The 26,786-nt window shown below is 41.1% G+C and overlaps 2 protein-coding genes across 5 annotated transcripts; both read left to right on the top strand.

The window, feature by feature from the left end:
• Window positions 1–1,868: 1,868 nt before the first annotated feature.
• ano5a (anoctamin 5a) lies at window positions 1,869–24,932 on the top strand. 4 transcript variants are annotated; one of them, XM_033634280.2, is made up of 22 exons: window positions 1,870–2,150; window positions 4,821–4,888; window positions 5,548–5,685; window positions 5,984–6,025; window positions 9,351–9,458; window positions 11,597–11,665; window positions 11,958–12,242; window positions 12,553–12,672; window positions 12,836–12,951; window positions 13,046–13,180; window positions 13,280–13,385; window positions 14,258–14,318; window positions 14,594–14,745; window positions 15,559–15,633; window positions 16,946–17,174; window positions 17,332–17,504; window positions 17,617–17,714; window positions 19,001–19,131; window positions 19,418–19,623; window positions 19,722–19,921; window positions 22,524–22,629; window positions 22,847–24,932. In XM_033634280.2, the coding sequence occupies exons 1-22, from the start codon at window positions 2,081–2,083 to the stop codon at window positions 23,072–23,074; spliced, it is 2,916 nt and encodes a 971-aa protein (XP_033490171.1). In that variant the 5' UTR covers window positions 1,870–2,080; the 3' UTR covers window positions 23,075–24,932. The 4 variants fall into 4 exon arrangements, with proteins under 4 accessions (XP_078023963.1, XP_033490171.1, XP_033490170.1 ...); XM_033634279.2 differs by lacking the exon at window positions 15,559–15,633 and adding an exon at window positions 15,111–15,191; XM_078167837.1 differs by lacking the exons at window positions 5,984–6,025; window positions 15,559–15,633 and adding an exon at window positions 15,111–15,191 and having other exon boundaries at window positions 1,869–2,150.
• Window positions 24,933–25,118: 186 nt separating this feature from the next.
• Window positions 25,119–26,558, top strand: LOC117261802 (succinate receptor 1-like). Its single transcript, XM_033634311.2, has 2 exons — window positions 25,119–25,159; window positions 25,406–26,558. Exons 1-2 carry the CDS (start codon window positions 25,136–25,138, stop codon window positions 26,465–26,467), a joined length of 1,086 nt encoding a protein of 361 aa, XP_033490202.1. The 5' UTR covers window positions 25,119–25,135; the 3' UTR covers window positions 26,468–26,558.
• The last annotated feature ends 228 nt before the right edge of the window (window positions 26,559–26,786 follow it).

Below are 26,786 nucleotides of genomic sequence, written 5' to 3'. Positions count from 1 at the left end.
AATTAAGGTGCAATCTAAATCGCATACTTTTTCTTTTTACTTTTAGTAGGTACTGCAGCTGCCCTTAAGAAGTATGTACTGTTGCATGCAGTATGCACACAATCAGGACAGACTACTTTCTCATAACATTACACCCTGAACTTTTACCTTCTTGCTTTTGTATCCATTACCTTGGAGATGAAACAAATGCCACTCAACGAATTTGCCAGAGACGGCGATCAACCTGGAGAACTCTGCTAATATTACTTTGCAATGTATTTAGTTTAACTCAAACATTCTAACTGCATAGATTGTAGATCTAACATATTAAATTAGCTAAATTACATCTGCATTTCTCTTTTATTGTAATTTTTTTTTACAGTTATAGCCTTTTGTTGTTTGTAATTTTTATGATCATTTTGTTTACTTAATCAATATTCCTATGATTACTATTTCACTGATCATCAGTTACTTAAAAGCACTGTTGTCTATCACTGCGACTTCTGACACCTGTAAAACAGCTGTCAAGCTGACATCTGTTTGCGGCTCAGTCGATGTGACATATCATCCGCTGTGCAGAGGATTGTGGGTCAGAATAGCCAGAAAAACATGCCGGCTTGCACACTACAAAATTTGACCCAATGCAGTAGAACATCCTGGTATTTCTGGCATACTGCATTTGATGTACTATGTACTGGGACATACTAAATCTTTGTCTTGCAGTATGTGTATTGGAACGCACAGTTGGCTTCAAAGCCCAGCGCACTTCCTGGGGCCCTGGGTGGAAGAGGACCCAATCCGTATAATAGTCTATGCTCCATATGTGCTCATTATAAGGTAACAAAAACACAGTGATTCTTATTTTCAAGTGACTATAAAGCAATGAAATCATAGCAATGATTATTGATTACCATTTGAAGATGCTCCTAAATCCCCCACACTGGACCTTTAACTGTCTGAACGTGTCTAGTGGGAGATTGAGATCTCTTTTTATGAGACACCTTTGGATAGGCATGAGTTAATGTGTGGTTGGTTGTGAAGGAGTTCCTGGAAGCACTCACTCTGGAAATTTTGCCAAACAAATTAAATTAATATCTAAGCAAATGAATGATCTAAAGGAGAATAGCTACAGCAGCACAAATCCTTGTAGCCTTGTAGTCTGTCTTGTTTAATGTAGCCTCGTTTCCATACTAACAAATGCTGAGAGTTGGAATGCAGATGTTATCACAGGGCCTAGGTAATTGTTGCTAGGTTGTTAGGTTGTTATTTCCCATAGTTCACCCACTGGCTTTCACTTCCCACTTTTTAACCATCCACTGACAAAAGAAGATCCCGCATAAAGCAGTGTCACAAAGTAACCCACACTCTGTAGAGTTCACTTTAGGAAAGCTCGGTTGAAGAATACTCGTTCTGATTGGCTGACACGTGTCACATCTCAATAAAGTTCTAGGACTTCAATTAAACGGTTGGTTACCGTGGCAACAACCCTTTTAAGGACGGCTCTCTTTCAGTAAAAATGAACTTCGGTGTTAAACTGACTTAAAAAAAATACGACTTTTCAAGCCCAGACGAGGTATTTGTTTCCTTTCCTAACTGTCAAGGTAAATATAGGCCACTGAAGTGTAAACATAGACTCCTAGTTGTTTTGAAGACTAATGAAGTTCATAGAGGAGAGCCTTCAACTTGTCCGTTAGCTAACGTTAGCTTCTGTATAATTTAGCTTCTGTTAAGTAGGTTAATGTTTTAAATTGAGACTATCCATTTGTGTTCGTTTAGTTTTACGTACCTAGAATGTCGACCTTTGTGTAATTACAGTATTTGTTTACCCCCAGGCTCATTGGCTTGTGGTGTGTGGAGCCACTCCCCTCCTGTACCCTCCCTCCATGCTGAGGTGATGCAGCAGTCGGCGGTCAGAGGGTGAAGCAGGGCAGCCTGGTGAGCAGCCTGGTGGACTAGCTGAGGCGTCTCTGAAGAGGACGACTGTGAAGGAGGACGGGTCGGAGTTCAAGCGTGGGAAGGCAGGACAGAAACCGTCTGGCTGGGGATATCTCGGCGTACATGAGGACCGATAAACACGTCTTGGGTACACTAGAGACTCAACATGCACCGAATAACGGGGAAAGCGGGAGGGGACAGTTTGATTGAGATGAGCCCGACAGACTCTTTCAATGGTGAGTAGCTAAACGCCAGCCAGTCTGCCTTCAAGCTGCATACACTCAAAATGTTGCTATGAAGTTAATGTGTTGTGCTTCATTAGTGCTGAGAAACCTTCCTACTGGGAAATCAATTAGGACTAAACTGAGGCTGGTGTTCCCCAGTCTGTGAAGCCTTTAAAAATAGGTTAAACTTTTCGAGGACTACTAAACATGTGAAACACTAAAACTCCAATCTTTGAAACATTACTCTATATAAACATAGTGTACAAATAGCTTACAGGAACTGAAACCTTACATATAACAACATAACATTACCATAGCGTTCCTCAGGTAACAACAAAGGTAAACAGCACATTTAAAATTAGATTCATGTCTCTGACAGGTGTATGTTGACATGTCCTTCCTGGACAACTTGCAAGTCATTGTGCCACTAATAACAATCTTTACCATCTTCACCTATACACAGGATTTTTTGATAATAATCTGAGTAACATTTGCTGAACTATTTTAAAATGTACCCTCCCTGCACATTTTCCCTTCGTCTCTGTACTTTCTATTGGAGCAGCAGTGACTTATAGCCAGCCAGCCAGCCTCTGACAGCTGGCCTGCTTACTGGAAACACTTTGTCACTTTCAGGCGCCACTTCATCCACCAGCACAAACCCCAAACCCTGCTCTGCTCCTGGCTAAATGTGAATTTTAAGCAACGCTCAGTGGATTGTGTTTTTTAGCCATTTATGGTGTCAGTGAATGGCTGATGATTCACCCTGGATGCTCTCCAGGACCCTTATCTGTATGAGTCAATGTAACCCTGTTGTGTTTCATCTGCAGCATACAAAGAATCATACTGGTATTATAGCAGATTACAGCAGGATCATGAACTATAGTTACAGTTGGATAGGTGTTGTGTATTTATGGTGTGCTGAGATGACAACGCAAGCAGTGTATACCACAAATCACACTCACAGCTCCCCGAAAAAAAACACTAAATGTGAAAGGCGACCAAAGGTTTCCCTGTTACAGGAAGCCAGATAAATCCACCCACTGTGTTTATATACAAATAACAAAGTTAAAAGTGGGGCTGCTGAAATTACAGTTACAGCTTTGCTTCGCTGTTTTAGGATTCAGCAGGATTTCCCCTTTATTATCAGTACAGCTGAGTTGCAGATAACTTTCCTTGTGTAAATAATTGATGTATACAAGGACTGGAATCTGTAGTCTGTTGGGTTGCTGCGGTAATAAAATAAAGAGACAGAAGCTGCCTTGTGGCATTTCCACTGTGATCAGCTGCTCTGTCTTGAACAAAGCCTTAACTGTGGAGGCTTCTTAGCTAGGTGGGAAAAGACTGTTGGCTTAGCTGAGTGGTGAACACTGAGTGCTCTAATACTACGTCCTACTGTGCAAAAATATGTTCAGCTGTTTGAGAGGCATTCTCATGTGTTGTGATAGAAATATATTTTGGAATAAATGACAGCAGTGTAGTCAGTCAATATCATAACTGTTTTTAAGGAAGATGAAACAAGAAGTTGGATATGAAGTTGTTAAAAACACCATAAAAGTCTGTCATAAAAGAGTAGCTATGTGTTATAGCTTTAAATCTGCTGCAGTTTGTACTGTATGGCCTCAACTGATTGTTAAGGATTCTTCAAGAGGTCACTGCTGGTGAATTACAGCCCCTATTCTTCCACATCCTGCCTTAACTCAATACATTGGTAAAAAAATAAGCATGGGGTGTATGCAAATGTTAACAGCAAGCTTGATTTTCATAGTCTAGATAACAAATAACTACCAATTACATTTATTTTAGTTGCTGCATTGTTACTGTGAGCCACTATCTAGAGCCTTGTGATTTAAGAGAAGTGAAAAAAGTGAAGAACAGTGATTTAGTCCAACAAAGTAAAAAAGCAAAAGTCACCAGTGGGGAAAGCTGTTGGCTTCCAGTTATGGAAAATGTAATTTATTTTAGTTTTGAACCACTAACTTATACTTTGCTGACTTGGAGTGTAATAACATCGAGACAGAGAAGGTTTACATATTACAAGGTTCGAAAGCTTGTTTCAGGTCAGTGTAAGCACATTTTCTGTGTTGAGTCCAGACTAAATATAACCCCAGAGAGACCATCAATTAGGACGGTTGCATTTCTGTTTAAACACAGACAAAGAGACTGAAACCTTTTGCTTCATTTTTTTGACGGTACTAGTGCCAGCAGCGCTTCATGTTTTCCCTGCTTTTCCATCTGCCCTGCTATTTGTTTATGTAAATCTCTTTATCACAATGAATGGGAGGCTGTAATTGCATTTGAGAGACAATAAATAGCAGGTGAAAGCAGAACTTCAGCATGGTTAAACCCATGTGTCATAACGCATGCAGCTTCAATCACGTTGAGGGGGTTTACCAAACTTCTTGGTCTCATATCCTGCCGTCCCTCCTGTAGCGGTAGAGTCACAGCCCAGCAACATGGCTGGTTGTATTCTCTCCCAGTGATCCAGTTAAGTCATGCTGTCTGGCCTGTGGGAGCGCTGCCACAAAATGCTGTACAAATATAGACCACAACATTGGCCGCCTGTCAGTGCGCCTCTCCTAACTGAGGCAGCTGTTCATATGCCTGAAACTTAACTTTACTGCCACCAACCTGCCTGTCTGAGATTCACTAATCGTTATTTTTACAATGGTTACTGTTTTGCAGACGATATCAATGGCTACAACCAACACCCCTCATCCAGCACAGGATCCTTCCAGCAGGGACAGTCAGAGGTAAACACCAAACTCGCCACCACATGCTTACACTCACACAGCACATTCATACAGATGTTTCTGTAAAGGAACTTCTTTTGCCTTGATTGTGGACAGTCTGAGAGAGTTTCTTTACATACAAATTCCAAATAGTAATTTCTTCACATCCCATGTCATCATACATACACATCATACATACATCATACATACATACATTTCAAATGCCTCGGAATATATTGTAAATATATGAATGATTTGAATTTGTACCAGCTATTTAAATATATGAAGATGTACCCCTCTTTTTTGTTAATATTTAGCTTTCCAAGACCGATACATGAAAGATTTCTTTTTGACACTAGCATATCTTCACCCCCAGCTTACCACCTCTAAGCGTGGTGGCAGGAAATGTGTGCACAAGTAAAATGCTTGAGATTTCCCCATCAGTCACACTGATTTTCTTTTTGTAAATACCACCACCAGTCATCAACAGCCAATATGTGGTTGAAGAGTTAATCTTGTGGGTTTTAATGGAGGACAAAACTCATAGACTCAGTTTTGAGATTACATGCATGTTTCCAATACAATCTTAATAGTTTACAACCTGTAAATGCCATGAGGGAGTCAGAGATAACCCTTATACTCCTGTCTATTCTCTCCCTACTCTCACACTGTACTTAAAGTCTCCTTTAAGGCCTGATGTGTGTGTTGAGACCTGTGAGTCTCTCAACACCAGCCTGGCCTCCTTGGCCGCCTCTGACCACAGCGACAGTCCAAAGTTTGAGGATCAGACCTTAGAGCGAATTAATGCTTTAACTGGGGTAAGACGCCAGTCAAGGACACAGATGCATGCTGCAGTGTCAGTGTCTGCGTGTTTGTGTCATCTCACATCATCTTCAAACTCAAGTCTGTAACTGAGCAAGACCTGACTCTGACTTTGCCTGACTTATAACATTTAGTGGTTTTCAGAGTGCTGTGAAGTGTTTCTTGACATAATCTGTAAGTGTGGAGTGACATTTTGATCCCTTCTGTAAGGGTGCTGCTACAGTTTTAGCTGTATGTTCTTTAATCTGTCGTGTTGTTAGGCTTTCCCTCACTATCCACTCGGTTCCTCCACAGCTGGCGAGAAAGAGGGCACTATTCCTGAAGTTTCGTTCCAGGGTATGGCATGGTAAAACAGGCTTGTGATGTGATGCAACTTTATGCATATGTCTGTCTGCCAGCCTTTATTTCCTTCTTGAGAAATGTCTATACAGTATTGAGTTTCTCCACCGACATTAGATGTTCAGTGAGGCTTGGACATCAGAGTTGAAATCAATATACTCTTCCTGGTAGAGAGCTGATGTTTTCTTCTGGAGAGCATGTTTTTTTTTCTGCAGAGAGTAATGGAAATATGCTGGCATGAGCTATGTGTTGATGCATCGTACGAGTTCATTAAAAATGGAAAAGGTCTTTTCACTTTGCTTTGCTCACCTGCGATTATCGTCCGCTTCACTGAAGAGAAATCAACAGCCTGGTGGTGTTACAGCATAATTAGAAAGTGCACACTTGCACTCACACATGCAGACTTGCACATGCACTGTACATCGTATTTGTCATTTGCCTCGCTGTTTTTGTGTGTCTGCATTTATGTGTGTTCATATGCTTTAAAGGTATACAGTCAATACTGTAATCATGACCCTGCCCTTTGCTTATGACAGGGCTGAACTTTGCTGTGGCTAACCATATACAGTAATGTACTGTAGGCTTCTACTTTCGAAACCTCTAAAACGTGGTCTTTATTATTGTGTAACCCATTTTAATGGAAAGTGGAATTATTGCTAATCATTGCTTGTTAATGGTGGCTAATCTTAAAGGAAAAATAACCCTGCAATAAGCTTAATGGCTCCCTCGAACTAAAGGCTACGATTTAGCCAAGTTGAAGATCACATCAAGCCGTTTTAGAGGGGAGGCAGCTGCACTACATCTATGACTTGCCTCTATAATGAGGAAGGGAGATAAAAGCTGAGTGTATGGTTCTCCTCCTACAGTCCTGCAGTTTCAGCTGTGCAGCCTTCCAGCAGGGTTATCACTCTGAACTTTTTCGGAGGCTGAACTAGACACAGTTCTTTCTGCAGATCTGGGAATCGGAGTATTCATTTTTCCATTTTTAGCTCTGAAGAAAAACACAATTTTCTCTGTGCTTAAAACAAGCCTGAGGATTGCAACAATGAAATAAAGCTATAATCCAGAGATATAGAGGCATCCATTTACTAACAACCACAGAACTATGTTCTTTGGAAAAACAATCCTTGATATTGTTCAAGTAATATGGGGCAGCAGGGGAGAAGAGAATTGCACCCTTGCCACAGGGTTTTTCTGGCACTAATATCAGATTGCATTTAAGACTTAACATGATGTTAAAGTGTAGAAGATGATGCTAGACGTGAGAGGCCTAGGGTGGAGAGATGATTATTCATTATGACACAGTTTAGCAGCTGTAGTGTATTTAAAAGAGATGACCAGTTTCCTAGAAGTTCTGTTCAAAACCCTTTTGGCCCACAAAAAACGAAATGCTTTGAAAATAATATTTAAAAAGAAACTCCTCCCTTAAACTAGTAGCCTATTTATCTAACTCTATGTTCTACATTTACCCTCCTTAATTAAGATGAAAGACATACGCATGTTCAAACACCCGGTAGTTAGGGCTAAGCTGGTAAATGTATAGAGCTCTGTGGCCTCTACCAGCTTCACTAAGCAGAAGGAGCTCCCAGCAGATGCACTGATTCCATATGGCTGATCTGTAATTACAGCAAATTAGAGAGCTTTTCCAGCGACGTCCCGGTTAAAGAAAGCAACCACCCTGCCATGGTCAACATGGTCCAACCTAGTCTGGGAGGTAATGCAGACCAGTGGTTAGAACGTATGCATAATTTGAGATGAGAAAACCGTAAAAAAGTGTAGACGCAGTTAGTACAGTAGGAACCAGGGAGGTAGGTCCAGCTGTAGAGCTAAAAACAGCTGTCTTACTTACAGTATATCACTATATGCCTGAGGCAATTTACATAGATAGTGTCCCATCTGCACTTTGTTCGCCATTGTGGTAACCTGTCCAGATTTGTTTATTGATTAGCTTCAAACAGTCAAGTCAGACTGAGGGGATTATGCACCAGTCATCAGTTTTGGTTTTCTGTAGCTCACTCTTATCAGTGCAGATTTCTTCATGTGGTCAGTCATCTTTTCAGCTGATACTTCACTGGTTATCTGAAATATTAGACAACATGTCTGAGGGACACTGATGGTCAGTGTTGTGCAGTACAGTGATACCACCTCCCCTGATGCTGTGCTCTTATTACATTAGCTAGCTAGCTGGCAGCCGCTATGTCTCCCCATGCTGATGTCATCTCTAGGCGTCCTCTCTATGTATGAGAAGCAGTGAATTCAGGGCTGGACTGTGCTCCCTGGAGAAAGTCAATTTTGCTCAACCAGGCAGCCGGCCTTTCTGCTGATGCATCATAACCATAAAGGGAGTGTACCATGGAGGTAAAGTGCTCTTCCTTTCCTCCCTACCCCCACAGTGCTGTGCTTACGGAGAGGGCCAGCTTTGTGGGAACTACAGAGACCAGTGCTATGTTGTAGTTTTTGTGGTGCTACATGTTAATGAGTTCTCTGAATTGTCTGCAGTCCAGTGTAGGAAGCTACTGTAGTGATGACAGAAGTAACTGGTACATGGTTATTTTTAGCTTTCTGAACAGCTGAAGCGGCACTAGCAGCAAGCAGTCATGCCTTCCTTTCCTCCCTTAAAGCATTCCTGTGTAGTTCATTTAAATGCAGCCCTGTGGCTGCTCAGGAGACAGACACTGAAGAGCTAGCATTTGCTGGCAAGCACATGTTTGGAATTTCCTTAGCCACCAATGTGGATGTTTTCAGACAATATGGATTTACAAAATTTGCAGAAAACCATATAAACTCCAATAATGTTGGAGTGTTAAGCCTGATTTAGTTGTTGGATGTTCCTGTTGTGTAGAGAATGGTGTTGAATTTGTAGTCCTCTTCACATATCCTCTGCTATATTATGTACCCTGAAGGTTGTGTGAAATGAGTTGACAGATGCCTGAAATTAAAGCATTTATATCATGGATATCTTTCAGGATTTAAGTCTGTGATGCGACAAAGATCCCTTCAAAAGCATGTTCTCATCTTTGGTAAATCCTATAAGTGGACACAAGCGTATGAAACATCTTAGCCTTAGAAGATGCCCTCCATTTACAGTAGCATGATATTTGTGTTTGGAGTGAAAATATGCCAATCAGTATTTTTGTTGTTTTAGACAAGCAGTCAAGTGTGATGTGATGTTGAAGCCTTGTTCTTTGGGTTTTTGCTGCCACTGACATAGTTTGACTGTCTTTTCTGCTGTGCTGAGTGCATCTAAAGGCGTGCTGATCTGATCCTGTACCCATGTATATGTGTTTCTAAATGTTGTGATCTTTGTTTTATCTCGTTATAGATTGACAAACAACAACACAGTAAAGACTCTGTGTTCTTTCGTGATGGATTGCGCAGGATTGACTTTGTCCTGTCCTATGTTGACGATAAAGATGATGAAAGGAAACAGGTAAGAAACAACTTTATAGGTACTGTATGTTCAGTATATTTCCCAAAGTCACTAACTGCAAGTGCTGTGTGTGTTTGTATTAACTGATGTTCTTGATGAATGTTTTTCGTCGTTAATGTTGTATTCACAGAACTAAATATATTGAAATCCTAAAATATAACACAAAAGAGCAGCTGGTGTTATTTCCACTTCTTTATTTAAACAATAAGAACGGATTCTCACAGGATATCCTTGGAGTTCGCAGTGAGTGTCACCAGCATACCCTAAATGCCACAACACTGATAAAGTTAGATAAACTGTTCAGCTCAGCTTGTTCTGTAATCCTCTCAAGGAATTTTCTAAGAAGGTCACTCAGGCTTTCCAGCTCTTTTTCTTAAGTAAATCAACCTTGAAGTACATTTCCATACTGTTGTTGGCCAGATTTGTTTTTCAAGCTCGTCTCTTTATCAGCTGTGGAGTGCTGGAAGACCAGTGTTTGATACTGAGCTGTTAGTCTTCACATGTCTGTGTTAGCATTTGGGTATGAGGCAGTTTGTCACAGCTGACTCACTTTTTACCCCCAGCCTCATCCGTGAGTCAACACTCAGACCTCTGGCCTGGTCAGGAAATCAGAATTTTTTCCACTGTATGAGGAAGGGCAAACAGGTGGCTACTTCCTGTGTTTTATCCACACGTGTTGTAAAATGCGACCGTAAATTTCAGCTCTAACAAGGAGTATTTTTTTTGGGCTGTCAATTTTTGATATAGACAAAACTTTCCTATGTGCTTATTTCTGAAAACAATAAACCTAATTCCAAGTGCTATGTGGGAATGTTACATGTTGCATTTAGTGAGTGCTGCTATTTAACGTACTGAGCTAACTGACAGGGCTTTATCCCATGGATGTATAATAACACCTAAATACTGGATCTCAAGATGGTGCCTATTTGTTCCAATGGAGTTGCTTGCCAGGAGCATACGGCAAAAAACTTTTGGGTTTACTTCCAAGGTATGCGGCTCACTGAACATGCACAGTAGTGTTACTCCCACTGGCCCCGCCCGCAAGTTCTCACTCAGCTTATAGACTTTACATTGTGGTGACATCACAGATTTTTAAGACGTTTTTCTCATAGTTCGATTCATAGTAGTACAAAGGGTCATGATTGACCTTGTTTGCAGTTAGAGGGGTCCTGTCAACAGCTTTACAGACGTCTCTTTTATATTGGTGGTCTATGGGTAAATGCTTTTTGGGGCCACAGAGATTTTTTTTTTTGCTGCAATACTGGGCAAGGGGACTGGTAGATGAAAAAATCCACTGGCAAAACATATTTTGTACTGGCCCACATCATTGCCTTTTTGTGTCACATGATAATATAATTGTCATGTTCAATAAGAAGATATTTTATTGAATACAAATTCGAAGAAGAGGCCAGAGCAAAATTTGAAGCAAAATCATTTAATTATATTGATGAACGGTTTATCATTTAAAGCCTGAATACAACTCAACAAGCCTTGATCTCAAAATTCTATTAAAGTATTTGCTTTTAAATGTGCTTGAGTATTTGTTAATCTCTCTGATGCTTTTCCAGTCAATGAACTTAAACCTCCTCATCAGGCTCCTCATGCTTGACCGCAATCCCCCTCTTCTTTGCACGGTCTGTGAAGTCTGGCCTCCTGCTCCTGACAGAGTCCTGACCAGCAGCAAATCATAGTTTAGTGGAGTAGCTGGAAAAAATGCAGGAGAAACTGTCAGCGTAGTTATTTACTCATTTGGTACAAACATTTACCAGCCACTGTGGAAGATAGCCTTTCAAGATTTATGTGCAAAATGGAGAATCTGTTCGCATTTGGCACTTGGTGTTTATTTCATACCCTGCCACACTGGTTAAAACAGTAGTTGTGTGAATGTTTTTACACCTGCTGCACTAAATGTGACTCTACATTTAACAGTCTTAAATATTTGCTACTCACCTTTTTTATGTGTAGTTTTCCCAGTATTTATGCGCTTTTCTTTCAAGCTTTTGTGGATAATTTTTTCCTCACAAAGTCTGTGTGTACTTAATTTTTTTGTACAGTAGATTTAACTGTTGTACAATGGCAGTATAGAAGTTAAACTTTTATAAAGCTAATATGTATATATGCTTTGTTTTCTTCTAAAGGAGAGGAGGAAGGTGTACGAAGCCAATCTAGTGAATGTCGGCCTGGAGCTGGAGACAGAAGATAAATCGGTAAGAGCGTCCACTTATTGATTTGGTTATGTCTAATGTAAAGGGAAATTAAGTGTATACAGTATGAGTGTGTATATCATATTACATATCTGTGTTGTGTTGATTTAGTTTTTTTCTTGTTTTTACAAAGATAAAACAATGGTAAAACAATAAACCAGTACAGAAGTGTCTGTGGGTCTTTTACATGAAACACATGGATCTCCTTTTAACACTGAATAATGTTCTTTTGTTCATGCATCAGTAGCCCCACACTCATTATCTGTGATACCTGTCTCACTGCCATTATCATCAGGAGTCAGAGGATGGAAAGACTTATTTTGTGAAGATCCACGCTCCATGGGAAGTGTTGGCCACCTACGCAGATGTGCTGAAGATCAAGGTGCCATTCAAGGCCAACGACATCCCAGAGAACAGTGAGATGCCCATGAACTGGCTGTCCACCCCCTTTCGTCTGCCGGAGCACATCATGCACCCTGAGCCAGACTATTTCACAGCTTCCTTCGACAAGAGCAAGTCTGACTTCTTCCTTATCGACGACAAGGACACATTCTTCCCGCCTTCTACTCGCAACAGGATAGTAAGGATGCTTTGACTGTGACTTTTTTTATCTTGTTTGTGACCATCAAATTAAAACATTTAATCAAAATTTAGATCAAATCTGAATTTGCTATATTAAATGCTGCGGTATGCTGTAGTTCTGTGTGAAAGCCTTCTCATGTTACATTTTTAAAAAGGCTTATTAAATGACTAACCTTCAGATTTAGTAGGTTATGTCTATTGTGAGGAATTGAATGTCCATTATCTTAAACTCTTGTGATACAGAAGCAATTTCATCATTCTGTTTTTATCCAGCGAAACTACATCATTCCATTTCTCCTTCTGCCCAGGTCAACTACATCCTGTCTCGCTGCTCGTACTACAGGGATGAATGTGGAGATAAAGACAAAAAAGGGATCAAGAGGTTACTCAACAATGGCACCTACACTGCTGCCTTCCCCCTGCACGATGTGAGTTTCTCTTAGTGAACTTTTTGCACTTTTTTCTCATTGGAAAAGCCTATAATGGAAGGTGCACTCATCGTGTTTGAAGCAGCGTTGCATGTTGCATCGCATGGATTAATAATTTTGCAGTAACGCTATGAATGTGACTGTGTCTTCTGTGTGCGTGCAGTGTAGATACTGGACAAGATCAAGAGATGCAAACTGCGAAAGTGAGAGATACAGTCTCTACAAACACTGGGCCAGATTCTTCTGTTTCTTCAAGGAGCAGCCCCTCAATCTTATAAGGCAAGACTCGAAGACAAAGTTAACATACCTGATGTGTTTATTTAACATGGACTAAAAGAATTTAATTAAAAAATGTTGTTTTTCCCTTTAACAGGAAGTATTATGGAGAGAAGATAGGTATTTATTTTGCCTGGCTGGGCTTTTACACTGAGATGCTGTTGTTTGCTGCAATAGTTGGAACAATTTGTTTCATCTACGGATTCCTCACCTACGATGACAATGAGTGGAGGTGATTTTTAAATCAAGAATACTAGCCCGTTTTGTTGAATGTCACTATAATATCAGGTATTGTTCCTGTTGTTAATAAATTACTCTTGCTTCTCTTCAGTAAAGAAATATGTAGTCCGGATATTGGAGGCAATATCGTCATGTGCCCACTGTGTGACAAGAAATGTGGCTACTGGAAACTCAACTCAACGTGCAACTCCTCATGGGTGAGACATCCGGGCTTTGTGAATGATGGATGGAGATGAAGGGCAGGCAACTGAAGGCAAAGACTACTAACACTGCACAAATGCCTACAGTTTGTGCTGTTTACAGCTGTTAGAATCCAGAAAATTGGGAAAAAACAAGGGCCACTTTAAGAGACGAAAATAGTAGGATGTAAAGGGGAGAAGCAAAAAACAGTGCTCACTGAGAAACAGCAGCTGTCATTCTGGAGGAGTGAAGTCAACTAATGTGAGACACTAACGTTAAAGCATTGTGTTAAACACACCTCGAGTTGGATGCAATTACAATGTGCTGTGACAGTTTCTCTGTGTTTTTAGCCACGACCCAGATTTTAATGGCATTTACCAGGGAAACAGTTGACGTCGTGGGTAGAAAACAGAACTGCACCTGACAGTGGTGCATCCATGTGCAGAGTTGAAATATGAAAGACAGTTATACTGAAGCACATTTATGCACCTGGCCAAAACTTTATGGACCCAACTGCACACAAAACAGTTATAGTCTACTAAATTCTTGTAGACTTCCACCATGTAACATTAGTAACATTAGGACCTCTGGAGGACGAGGTAATTTGTAACAACAATCATGTCCACACTGGGCAAACTCGTCAAGTTGTGGGAGAAATCAATTTTTTTCATTTTGTATGGATCACATCCAACACTTCACTTCCTGCCCACCATCTGAATTTCAAGCATTGTAATAGTCACATGATTGCTAATCTCTCAAGACAGGTTCTGGAAGATTTTTTTTTTTTTTTACCGATGGATTTCCAGATTGCATGATTGCAAACAATCTATGGAAAGGGTGTTCGTTTTTCATTGTCTCACTTTATTTCTCAAATGTGTTCTTTTTTCAGCAATCACACCTGTTTGACAACGTGGCAACAGTGTTTTTTGCCATATTTATGGGGATTTGGGGTGAGTAAAAATGTCTGCTTTCTGCCTTTTGTATTTTCTAACACAGTGCACCACCTAGTGGGAGCTGATGAGCTGTTATGTCATTTAAATTCATTGTTGCTCACTCTGTATTCAAACAACCTATTCACCCAAATCAGAAAAAAATATTTTCTCACTTGCTTTTGTTCATTGAGGTGCTGAAATCTGACACTTCTGCCACCACACCTATGTAATTGTGGTGAACTGTGGGGGTCAGAGCACTGAAAAAATAAATTCATGGGTCGTGTGCTCTGCAGTGACGCTGTTTCTGGAGTTCTGGAAGAGGCGGCAGGCTCGTCTCGAATACGAGTGGGATCTGGTCGACTTTGAGGAAGAGCAACAGCAACTGCAGCTTCGGCCAGAGTACGAGACCAAGTGCACCAACCGCAAGCTGAACCGCATCACTCAGGTGTTTGTGTGCTCATGAAATACTAATATGCTGTATAATACTGTTCCAATATACTGCTTCAAGTCTGTGTAGCTTCCATGAGGCTTTGCCAGACACATACTGTATGGCAGGATCGGACAGACTACATTATCTGTTGTATTACTGGATAACTGAGTTGGTTGCAGTCATTCATTAGGCCAGTTCCTGGACTAATAACAGGTTTGAATGGAGGCTCTTTGATTAAGAACAATATTACTGAGTAAAATTGACCAACTGTGTTTTCAGGGAATCTGGAATACATGTTAGTGATAGTGACAGACACAGATGTGTGATATTAACAGAAACAGGGTGCTGTAATTTACCTTGACCACATCCCCCGTCTTTAGGAAATGGAGTGGGTTCTTGACAGGACTCCTTCAGATATAATGGGGAAGTTGTTGCTCTGCTGGGCCACCGTCTTACTCTGGGTAAGGGTGGCACTTAACATGGAATGCCACATTGGTTGGAAAGAGGTTTTTGGTGTGGTGCAGTTTGTGTGGATAATAGACATTTCTGGAAAGACTCAGAGGCATGAGTTTCTCTCTGTACTGCATTACTGTTTGTCTGGTAGATCAGTCTCTTGAAAGGCTGGCTTCACTAGGAGACCACTAGATGAAAGAATTGGACTCGATCTGGAACACCTATGCACATAGAGCTGTGATTGGGCGACCTCCCTCTGCCTCGCATCTGAGGCCAGTGATAATTAAAGGAACCTGGCCTTTTAGATCTGTCTTTTCAGGATATAACAAAGGGTGACTGACTCCTGTGTTCATGCTTTGCTTGCTCATGATGTAGGAAATGGAGCCATACTTACCTATAACAAGCAAGTGTGCACGCTCATGTCTGTCTGGAGCCACCGTCCTGTTATGGGTGAGCATTTGAATTTTTGGTACACTTGATGAATCTAAATGGCTATCATCCTCCACCTGTTCCTCCACCTTGTGTCTTTTTGTCTTTCCCATCAAACTGTCCACCATAATCACTAATATCATGTCACCAGGGCCATTATGTTTAAAACTTTTAAGAGACTGAGCTTTCTTAAATAATTTGGAGCTGAGACCAAGTCAGAATACTTGTTTATTCGTGGCACTAAATCCTAAAAATACGGACAAAATCATGTCATTCTCAGAAATGTGACCCATTTAAGACCAAAGAGTCGCAGCTTTAAACATACTGGCCCAGATTTAATAACTGCTGTGGACTGTTGTTTTTAAAAATATGCAACATGTGAAAGAGCTAATGTAAGGATTAAGGTATATTTCTGTTAAAGGTGGCGTGTGTGCACACTTCAAACATAACAGTTACTCCTAACATCTTTGTTGGCAATAATTCACCATGCTTTATACATGTGTCTATGTGTTTTGGTTTTTGCACTTGCATCAGGATTGGTGTTGTGTTCTCATTGAGTGTGGTTACATGGACATGAATAACCCATTTATGAGACTTATCGAGGTTATGATCAAATTCAGGATACTGTATTTACATGAGGACAGAAAAATCGGGTTATTTATATTTCCCACATACATGAACAATACCAGTAACTCGGTTGCTAATTACTGCAGTCCATTTGCACAGGCACTGCGATGTTTACAAAAACAAATCAACAATAGGAGATGAGAGCGACATGAAATATTAAACACCACGCTGTACAGTACATTTACTAGGCTAACACTTGAACACTACATTGCTAATTTCTTCTCTGCTCTGATCGGAAACAGCTGTCTGCCCTGAGCAGCTGCCTCTTTTCTTTTTTTTTCTCAACTGCACACAGACGCACTACATAGTTACTCACTTCCCGTCATTCCTGAAAGCAGCTACACTACTCTTATAAAACTGTCGTCCACACTGGTGCCAGCCTGTCACTGTGTCTGTAAGCCGGGAGCAGTGGTTGAAGACACACAGCCTCTTTTATTACTGAAAGACAAAAGTCTGTTTCGTCATTGCTCCAGAAATGAGAGGCTGTCGCTCATGCCTTTTTTTTTTTTTTCTCTGTTATATCACTTGGCTGAAGCTGCACCTGTGCAGGTATTCAGTGGCCCTCAATAACTAGTTTAAATTATATACAAGCAACAGTATCCCAGTTTCTTTGGGTCATTCACTTCCATGTAAACGCGCTCACTGTACTTTTGTCTTGTGCCATGCATTTGTCTTTCATGTTGTCTCTGTTGTCTCTGTCCTGAAGATCTCATTGATCATTGCCTGCATCATTGGGGTGATAGCGTACCGCCTGGCGGTATACGCAGCCTTCGCCAGCATCATGAAGGACAACCCCACCTCCCATCTGCAGGTGGTCGGCCCCTACATCACGCCACAGCTGGCCACCTCTGTCACCGCCTCCTGCATCAACTTTGTCATCATCATGATCCTCAACCTCATGTATGAGAAAGTGGCTGTTTGGATCACTGACATGGGTAAGGGTCAGAGCGAGAGAGCGAATGCCAGATTATTAAACTTCTGTGTCTTTATATGTCCATTTTACATTTTGTATTGATCCATGAGTGTGCAAATATGTTCCTTTTTTGGATTATGTCATTTAAATATATTTTATTATCTTTCACTACGTGGCAGAAATCCCCAAGACCCACATGGAGTATGAGAACAAACTGACGGTGAAGATGTTCCTCTTCCAGTTTGTCAACTACTACTCCTCCTGCTTCTATGTGGCTTTCTTTAAGGGCAAGTTTGTCGGCTATCCTGGAAAATATGAGTATATGTTTGGCAGCAAGCTGAGGAATGAAGAGGTACTAGATATAACTACACTACATTACATTCTTTAAGATAAGTACTGAGTCTGTATTTGAGTTAATGTTTTTCCTTCCCACCTCTCCTTGATCTCAACCTATTTACATTCAGTGTGACCCTGGTGGCTGTTTGATTGAGTTGACCACCCAGCTGGTGATTGTGATGACTGGTAAACAAGTGTGGGGCAACATCCAGGAGGCTCTGGTCCCGTGAGTACTCAAACTGAACCGACCACTCAAAGCACAATTCATCTGCATACAGAGAAGATACAGTGAGATTAAATAGACACACTCTTTACAGGCTTTGCAGCTACATCACATGACTCACAGATATATCAGCCTGGGCTGGGGCCTTGTTTTGTACTATGATATCACTGATCTTTTTCCGGATATAGTATAAATGTTTAGTAATCTCTGCTAAAGTAAGGTTTTGTTTTTTTTAATTGTCAGTTCCTGCAAGATAATTCAGAAAAACAGTTATTATGTATTATGGCATTATTCAGACACCAAATCAATGAGATTTAGACATTCAAAGAAAGACAGGAAGACATTTAAAATGCAACAGAAGGAAAAGCAGGAGCATAAATAGTACAATTAATTATGGCTAAGTTGATTTAGCTGCCTTGGTTTCAGGCTGCTGGTCTTGTGCATGTTGGCTGACTACTCATTGACTACGTTTACATACACAGAATGTTTTGGTTTTTGCCCTTATTCCAAAAAAACAATATTCCTACCAAGCTGTTTACATGTCTTATGAAAATATATATTCTGCTAATATTCCTGTTTACACGCAGCTGAAACATGTCTTTTATCACATCAAAAATGGTGGCAGACTTGTGTGAACACAGCCTCCCTCTTTTATTCCTTCAGTGCCTTATTGAAAATCCAGAATCCTGTTAATATGCCACTCTTTCATAATGTGTTAATGTACGTGTTTCTCCTTCTGAAAAGAATTGTGGGCTTTTCCTTTGAGCATGCATTTTTACACCAGCCTTGTAAACTGTTGGCTAGTCGGTTTGTTGCTCAGAGCTGACCGTAAACAGGCAGGAGGCCTTGTGTCGCAAACTGCAGTACAAACCTCAACTGAGACGCAAACCCTGATATATGCATGTCTAAATTATGCTCTTCAAACGTGAATAATGCCGACATATCCCATGTCTTAATCTGAAAATGCTACCTTCAGAATAAGGCCTAATTTGGAATATCAAAATAGAGCATGCTGTTTACATGACCTGTATTAAATTCAGGAATATTTTCATATTCAGAAAAACGTGGAATATTAGTCTGCATGTAAACATAGTCATTTGTCACCCTGTCATAGCTTACTGGGAAACTTAAACAGAACAGAGCCATCATTATTGTTACTAGTAACGCTTGAGCTTTGTTTTGAAGCTCTCTACAGCTATTGTTTAGAATTCAGTACAGCCTCCAATGAGGCTATCGGAGGATGAATTGTGTTTCTACATGGCTCTTTATTGCCCCCTTGTGTCCTTCAGGTGGCTGATGAACTGGTGGGGCAGCAGGAAGGCACGAAACCACCCAGAGAGTCTGTACAGCCGCTGGGAGCAGGACCACGACTTGCAGGGCTTTGGACAGCTGGGTCTCTTCTACGAGTACCTGGAAATGGGTAAACATTCAGTACATAGTCAAACCATTACACGAAACAAAAACATTTAGAGACTCTTGAAAGCCTGGCTGCTGTCCACCCAGTCAAGCCCATTTTAGAGAATCTCATTTTCATTCAGATAAGGCCTAGAGCAAAACCAAGACAAACTTTCTGTTAAAATTCTGCAGCATAGTTGAGGATAGATGTGTAGGCAGATTAGAAAGATGCAATGTCCTCTTAGAGTCTGCAGATGGTGCTGTTTCCATCCTACCATCTGTCACTAACCTCTCTCCTCTCTGTGTCCTAGTGATCCAGTTTGGTTTCATCACTCTGTTCGTCGCCTCCTTCCCCCTGGCACCCCTGCTGGCACTAATCAACAACATCATCGAGGTTAGAGTGGATGCCTGGAAGCTCACCACACAGTTCAGACGTCCTGTGGCAGCAAAGGCCCACAGCATCGGGGCCTGGCAGGAGATCCTCAATGGGATGGCCATACTCTCTGTGGTCACAAATGTGAGTGCTGCACTGGACTCCATCTGTGTGCTTTGTGTCTGCTCCTTATCCTCCCAGTTTTATCTCTAGTTTTCCTCATTTCTCTCCCTGCTCTTCAGGCGTTTATTGTGGCCTTCACCTCTGACATGATGCCTCGGCTGGTGTACATATATGCCTACCAGCCAGACAGTGAGATGAATATGAAAGGCTACATAAACAACAGCCTGTCGGTGTTTAATATCTCTGAGATACCACTAGTCAGCAGGCCTGATGAGGGGGAGAGTCCATCCTGGTTCAACAACTCCATCACTACCTGCAGGTATGTGTGACTGTAAGACTCTGTATGAGAGAGACAGATTGTAGATGTAGGGCATGTTTGCACTTCTATCTTAATATATGACTGTGTTGGAGGAAGTACACAGATTCTTTACTTAAGTTAGAGCAGAAATACCATCATGTAAAAACAATCTGTTTCAACCAAGTCCTCCAGTCAAAAGTCTACTAGATAAAAAGTACAGAATTATTACCAGCATGTTAGTATTCATTTTGAGAATGCCCCCTCTCAGAGTGTTAAATATGTAACATTAGCTTAATTATTATCATGGGTGCTTTAAACTGTAAGCAACACTTAAATGCAGCGGGATGAGTGAAGCTAATTCAAACTGTTTTATTAATTTGGGTTAAGTAGTTCAAACACAGTCTGTACACCCATGGTCCACATACTTTAAAATTGTATCACTCTTATTAGTACACAGACTTTGGTGATTGCATGTAAATCTCAGTTTTGCAAAACTCTAAAACTCAGTTCTAATGAGACACAATATTGAAAACACCTATGTGGGTGTGTAGGTCCTTTAATCCATTATAATGTATCATTTTATATAAACTGATTATGTGTTTTGTATGTAAAATCAAAGTAACTGATAAATTAAGCTGTTGAATAAATGTAGTACCAGAGTAAAAAGCATAACACTTCCCTCTGAAATGTGGTGGAGCTGAAGTATAAGGGACTGTACACATGCTGCAATTTTTGCACCCTCCAAATTCATTGTTTTCAAAGTAGAGGCACAGAAGGCGCACTCAAAAGTGAGACCAACACTGTTGTAACAAACAAGCGTTCCAAAGTACCTGATTTTCAGGGTGTGAAGGCTGCACCCTGATATAAACAGAGTTCAACTTTTGGAACACATCAGCTTGCACCGCATGTTATATGACAAGGAACAACCAATCACAGCCAGCAGATACCTTTCCCTTCTTCAGTAAATATCAGTCTGTGGGAAGTATGGAAAAGTTGATCATTTTAGTGCAGGTCTACCTAGAGCTTTACTACATCTGTCCCATGGACAATATTTTAGGCCTAAAACACACTTAAGAAACAGTGTCTGGAAGAAAATCAGCTCTGCACTCAGGATTTCTGGTAAGTAGGCTATGATGTGGTCGCTTAGCAACGTCAGGCACAAACTGCCTCTGCGCTCTTGTAAGTTGGCACTGACTCAGCACAAGAGTAGCACCCAGCATCTGACCTCGCGTTTTACAGGCAGTTAAAGACGCGGCATGTGTACGGGCCCTGAAGTAACATAAAATTCTCAGGTAAAATGCAAGTACCTCAAGGTTGTACTGAACTATGCTCATTTTCAACATTCATGCATTATTACTTTGGTCTAAGATAGTCCAAAATGTTAGTAAAAATGAACAAAAACTGAAGTGTTAAACTCAAATTTATGATGTCATAGGGTATAAAGTCTGGAGCTGATCTATAGACAATGAATGGTGAAAGATGTTATAGATGACACTGAGAGCACCCAGGGGAATGTTCTGAGTATATGAGTATATGATTTCCTGTTTCAGAATTGAGAACACTACAACATGATAAAGATCATTTGGGTATAAAAAAGAAACATTCTGTGGGTAATCAAGGTCAATCTCCCATTCACTGACTATGGAGCAGCTCCAGAATTTATGCCCCAGGACATCATAAGTTTGAAATTCACTTCTCTTTGTGAGAGCAGTTCATGCTCACAAATATTTATTTATCTTTCCTTGGCCATGAACGTAACATATTTAAAATTCCAAATGTATGTGGTGTTAAACCTTTTAAGCACAGTATTTGAGTAAATGTGCTTTGTTACTTTTCACCACTGATACATGATATGTCAGGTCATGATGGTAAGAATAGTCCAGTGCCTTCTAGACACATTTTTGCAAGATAGAGATTTTTATATTTTAGCTCAGAATTTTAATGTAGTAAAGCCTCATAAATACAACTCAGATGAACTTGTGTCACAACCACTTTACTCAACTCAGTGTTTAACTCCACAAAAGTTTAAATGTTGTGTTGTTAAAATTGTGTTTACTACTTCACAGTGGTGGAGGAAGTATTCAGATCTTTTACTCAGTAAAGGTAGAAATACAACACTAACAAAATACTGTGCTAGTACACATCCTGAGTATAGAATCTCACTTAACTACAAGTATTAAAATATTGGCACCAAAATATACTCAAAGAACAAAAATTAAAAGTACTCATTATGCAGAATGACCAATTTCAGATTATTATATCAGCTACTGTATTATGAATTAGAATTATTGATGATTTCATGTGAACATCACTTTAATTTTGCAGCTGGTAAAAGTGAGCTGATTTTTTATGATATATGCTACTGGGTAAGTTTTATCTTTATCCACATAATACATCAAAATTCATTTGTTGATTATGTTTGTATTGATAATTTGAATCTGCAAAGTAACTAGTAACTGAACATGTACATAGTTACATTCCACCACTGCCTTTTCATAATTTTAATACATTTTTATAGATAACACTGGAGTAATTATTACTTAATTTGCCTTCGCTCAATGGACTGAAGAATGACATTAAACTATCTTGAATCAAAGCCTTTAAAAATGTTCCTCTTTTGTAGGTATCGTGATTATCGCTACCCTCCTGGCCATGACAAGCGGTACTCCCACACCATGCAGTTCTGGCATATTCTGGCTGCCAAGCTGGCTTTCATCATCATCATGGAGGTAAAACCAGGCCGCAGTGCTTCCACCAATACTTAATGACCACATCACATTCTTACTTTGGACAGTAAATGATTGTTACATTAATAGTAACCCCCGTTCTCCCACACACACATATTTTTCAGATATAATACAAACCCATACAGTTTTTCTTTATCTGCAGCTCTTGCTGACTCCGTCTTGAGGTGAAACTAACCTGGTGAGCCTTCTTCCTCCACAGCACGTCGTGTTCTCGGTCAAATTCTTTGTGGCCTGGATGATCCCCGACGTTCCTTCAGACGTGCGGGCCCGAGTTAAGAGAGAGCGCTACCTGGTCCAGGAGTATCTCCATAACTACGAGGTGGAGAAGCTGAAAATGCAACTCAGCCAAAACGGCCAAAACGACTGTACCTGCACGCCCATGATCTATCCATCTATCAAACATGAGGTGCTGTCAGAGTGTCTCTAGCCCAGCGAGCTGCTGGTCAATCAGCTGGGCATGATGGGAGGACATGGTGATGTAGATTTCCCTGCTTGTGTATTATGATACTGACCACCACTTTGCTGTAGTGCCTGTTGATTTTGCAGTACATACACACACACACACACACACACACACACTCACACACAGAATTTAAAGAGCTAGAGGTTTCCTCAATTCACAGCCATCCTTCTTCCACTAATCTGCTGATAGTTAAAATGCACACAGGTGAAAGACCAAGTTTCCGTGCATGCTGAAACGTGTATTTAAACCTCTGTCTAATATATACGGCTCTTAGTTCTCTATGTTGTAAACAAAGTGCTGATGATAATCAACATTTGCTGTAAAGAAAGAAAGAAAGAGAATATCTTATACACTGTGTCTAAACCAGACAACTTCCTCTTGTTTGAATATAAGACTATTTATTTAAGTGCCACTACGAGTAACCAAAGACTGGATGCCTTAATATATCACACACTTACCGTTGGTTCTTTCTGCCACTAGAATAACAGCTGGTATCATTCAGAAACTGGGAGCATGCTTATTATGAGTGTTTCCCTTATATGCAGCTGTATGAAGGGCTCCAGTGTCATACTGTATGTTAATAATCAACTTTTTATTTTTACAGTTACTGCAACAAATGTGAGCATTGTTTATTTGCATTGAGGTCACAGCACAGACGCAACACAACATCACCAAATAATTGTTTTCACTCCACTGTCAGTTAATTGGCTGGTAACATTTTACTTTAATCTAACAACAGCCAAACACTTTCTTCAGGCCAGAATCTGACACGTGAAGTAGCTTTTTGAAGACATATCTGTGCAGCTGTTATTACTGTGAGTAAGGGCAGATTTTGTCCTGCAAAGGCCAGTTGTTGAGCAGCAGCAGCAGCTGGTGCATGTTGACTGTTGACAGTCCTGTTCCTGGAGATGAGAAGCGAAAAAGCCCAGAGAGAGTGAAGAGATCCCTTTTTAATGTGCCTCTGTTTACCAACATGTCGGCGCTAATGAAAGCCTACCCCTACCTACTGAACTATGTTTGCTCCATTACACAAAGCACGTCAGCCATCGCCCAGTTCTCGCGCTCCTGTTTTCCTCAGCTGTGTCTGCGTAGAGAAGGAAAGATAGACATTCTTAGTTTTTTTTGTTTTGCACAAAGCACTTAATGAAACGTGACTACCGAGACGTAAACATGTCAGTTTAATTGTTGTGACACTACGTATTCATAATCAGTGTTTTGAAGCAGCGACGTGTGATAAACTTTGTTCATTTAAATGGAACAAGAGTTGTACTGTAGATGAGGAGTCTGAATTTGTATATCAAACTTAAATAACACAAAGAGAAAGATGTAGCTTTTTGTTTAAAAATTATATGAAGGACATTAAATGTTTATTCGACTGCGTACATAGAAATATGTGAGACGTATCTGTTGTTGAAGTATTTAAATTTTATGCAAAATAGCAGGCTGGCTGTGCTGCAAACTCAGGCGACTAAATCTGTTTGTTTGAGATGCATGTAGATGTGACCACGTAGCCCAGAGCAACGTCGGACTGATCCAGTTTGCCTTTTTCATGCCCTGCGCTAAGCTAAACTATTGCCTGTTGATGCCTTTAACCATCTAATACTTTGTGTTTTCTATTTTTATTTCCTTGTATATCTCTTTTTATGTTTTCTTCTTGTTATGCTCTAGTAATATTTTATTTTATACTGTTAACATGCTTTGAAAAAAGAGGTCAACCTGTTTACTGTATGCTTAAAGTTCCATGTTTTCATTCGTCATTTTTGTAATTGTCCTGTATCCAAACAAAGACAAATGTCCAAAATAAAGTACCAGTTCAACTTGAGTGGTTGTTTGGATCTATGTTAAATACTATAGCCCATCAGCTCCTCTGCTGAGGGCACAAAAGTTGCTGTTCACCTAACAGATGGCCCAAGAGCACACTGATAACTATTCAGTGTTTGTTCACACTGGTGGGTGTGTTTTACACCAAAATATGTTGGCATGGTTGTTTCACTTGGCACACTGCGAAGCCACTGCAACAAAGACATGGGCAACACTCAGGTTCATCAGGTAGGCTGGACAGATTTATTGTAGTTTTAAGCATTTTATCTAGCAGGTTAAACTAGATTTTCAAGAGAGAGATTGTGCCTGTTATGAGCTAAGAGTGTTTTCTGTGAGGGCAGATATCCTGTTCACATCTTTAAAGTTGTGTACTGAAGCGTAAGTATTGATTAGATGAAGCTTTAGATGAAGACAGAGAGGATAGAAGCTATTTTGTGAACTCCAAGTTGAACCTCTGTGGTCATGACCATCCAGCTTCCAGAGGCAACCTTCTGTGACCTGAACACAGGAGCTCTACCGGTGGTCCAGCTCTACGTGATGCCGTCCTTCTTCCTGGCAGTGCTGATCCTCGGGCTTCCCCTCAACCTGCTCTCCCTCTGGGTTTTCTTCCACCGCCTGCGGCGCTGGACCCGCAGCACGGTGTTCCTCTTCAACCTGACCCTGGCTGACACCTCGTGGCTGCTGGCCCTGCCTTACCTCATCAACTACCACCTGGACGATCTGTACTGGAAGCTGGGGCTGCCGCTCTGCATGGGCGTGAGGATGTTCTACCATAACTACTTCTACCTCAGCATCTTCTTCGTCACCTGCATCAGTGTGGACAGATACCTGGCCATCGTGCACCCGCTGCGCTCCCTGGTGCTGCTGGGCCGGAGGCAGACCTGCCTGCTGTGTGTGGTGGTCTGGGTGGGCACCCTGCTCCTCAGCATACCTGTTGCCGGTATGACTCTAATCCAGACCTGCCCCGGGAGCAACCGCACCGTCTGTACCCTGTATATACTGCTGAGTGAGACCGGTGAGAGCCTCCCTTTTTCCCTCGTCTGCTCCGCCATCGGCTTCCTTTTCCCGCTGTTCTCCATCTGCTACTGCGGCCTGCGCAGCGTCAGAGAGCTGCGCCTCCGGCCGCGCCGCGCCGACCCGCACAACCAGCAGCGGCGGCTCCGGCGGGTGCTGTGCGCAGCCCTAGTTTTCTTCGCCTTGTTCTACCTGCCCTACCACCTGAGCCGCAACGCTGCCATCGTGATGCGGGTGGTGTACCCTGACAGCCCCGCCTCCTGGCGGCAAGCAGACCTGGCCTTCTCCCTGGAGATGTGCCTGTGCAGCTTCATCACCTGCATCAACCCAATGTTCAGCTGCTTCATGGGCCGCCAGTTCAGGAGGGAGTTTCACGGCACTTTTGCTGCCATGTTTTCCCTGTGTCCTGGCACTCGGCTGGCCTCAGTGATATCTAAGAGGACCCGGATGACGGTGAAGAGGCGGCAGGGCCTGTCTACTGTCACACCTGTGTGCGCACTGCCTGTACCTGGACCCCAATGAGCTGTAGAGGTGTGCATCAATACTGCTGTGTCTAATATTCATAAAACTGTATAGAAACGATTTTAATGTCATTTGTTTAATTTTATTTGATTGGTGGAATAAGATAAATACACTGTACATGACTGTGTGTTGGTTTCCAGTCTCCTTTATCTCCCATCAGCTGAGGTTTGGTCTCTTACACAACACTGCCTCTGCGTGGTTGACTGCATACTGTACTTTACAGTCTGGCTACACGTCTTCTTTTATTCAATGAAAAATATTATAATCACCAGTTTATTCATTTTAGTAAAAACAAATATTTCAACAAATGCATCCCTGG

This window comes from Epinephelus lanceolatus, chromosome 5, assembly GCF_041903045.1.
Source record: "Epinephelus lanceolatus isolate andai-2023 chromosome 5, ASM4190304v1, whole genome shotgun sequence".
NCBI lineage: Eukaryota > Metazoa > Chordata > Actinopteri > Perciformes > Serranidae > Epinephelus > Epinephelus lanceolatus.
This window is presented reverse-complemented; position numbering and strand designations above follow the sequence as displayed.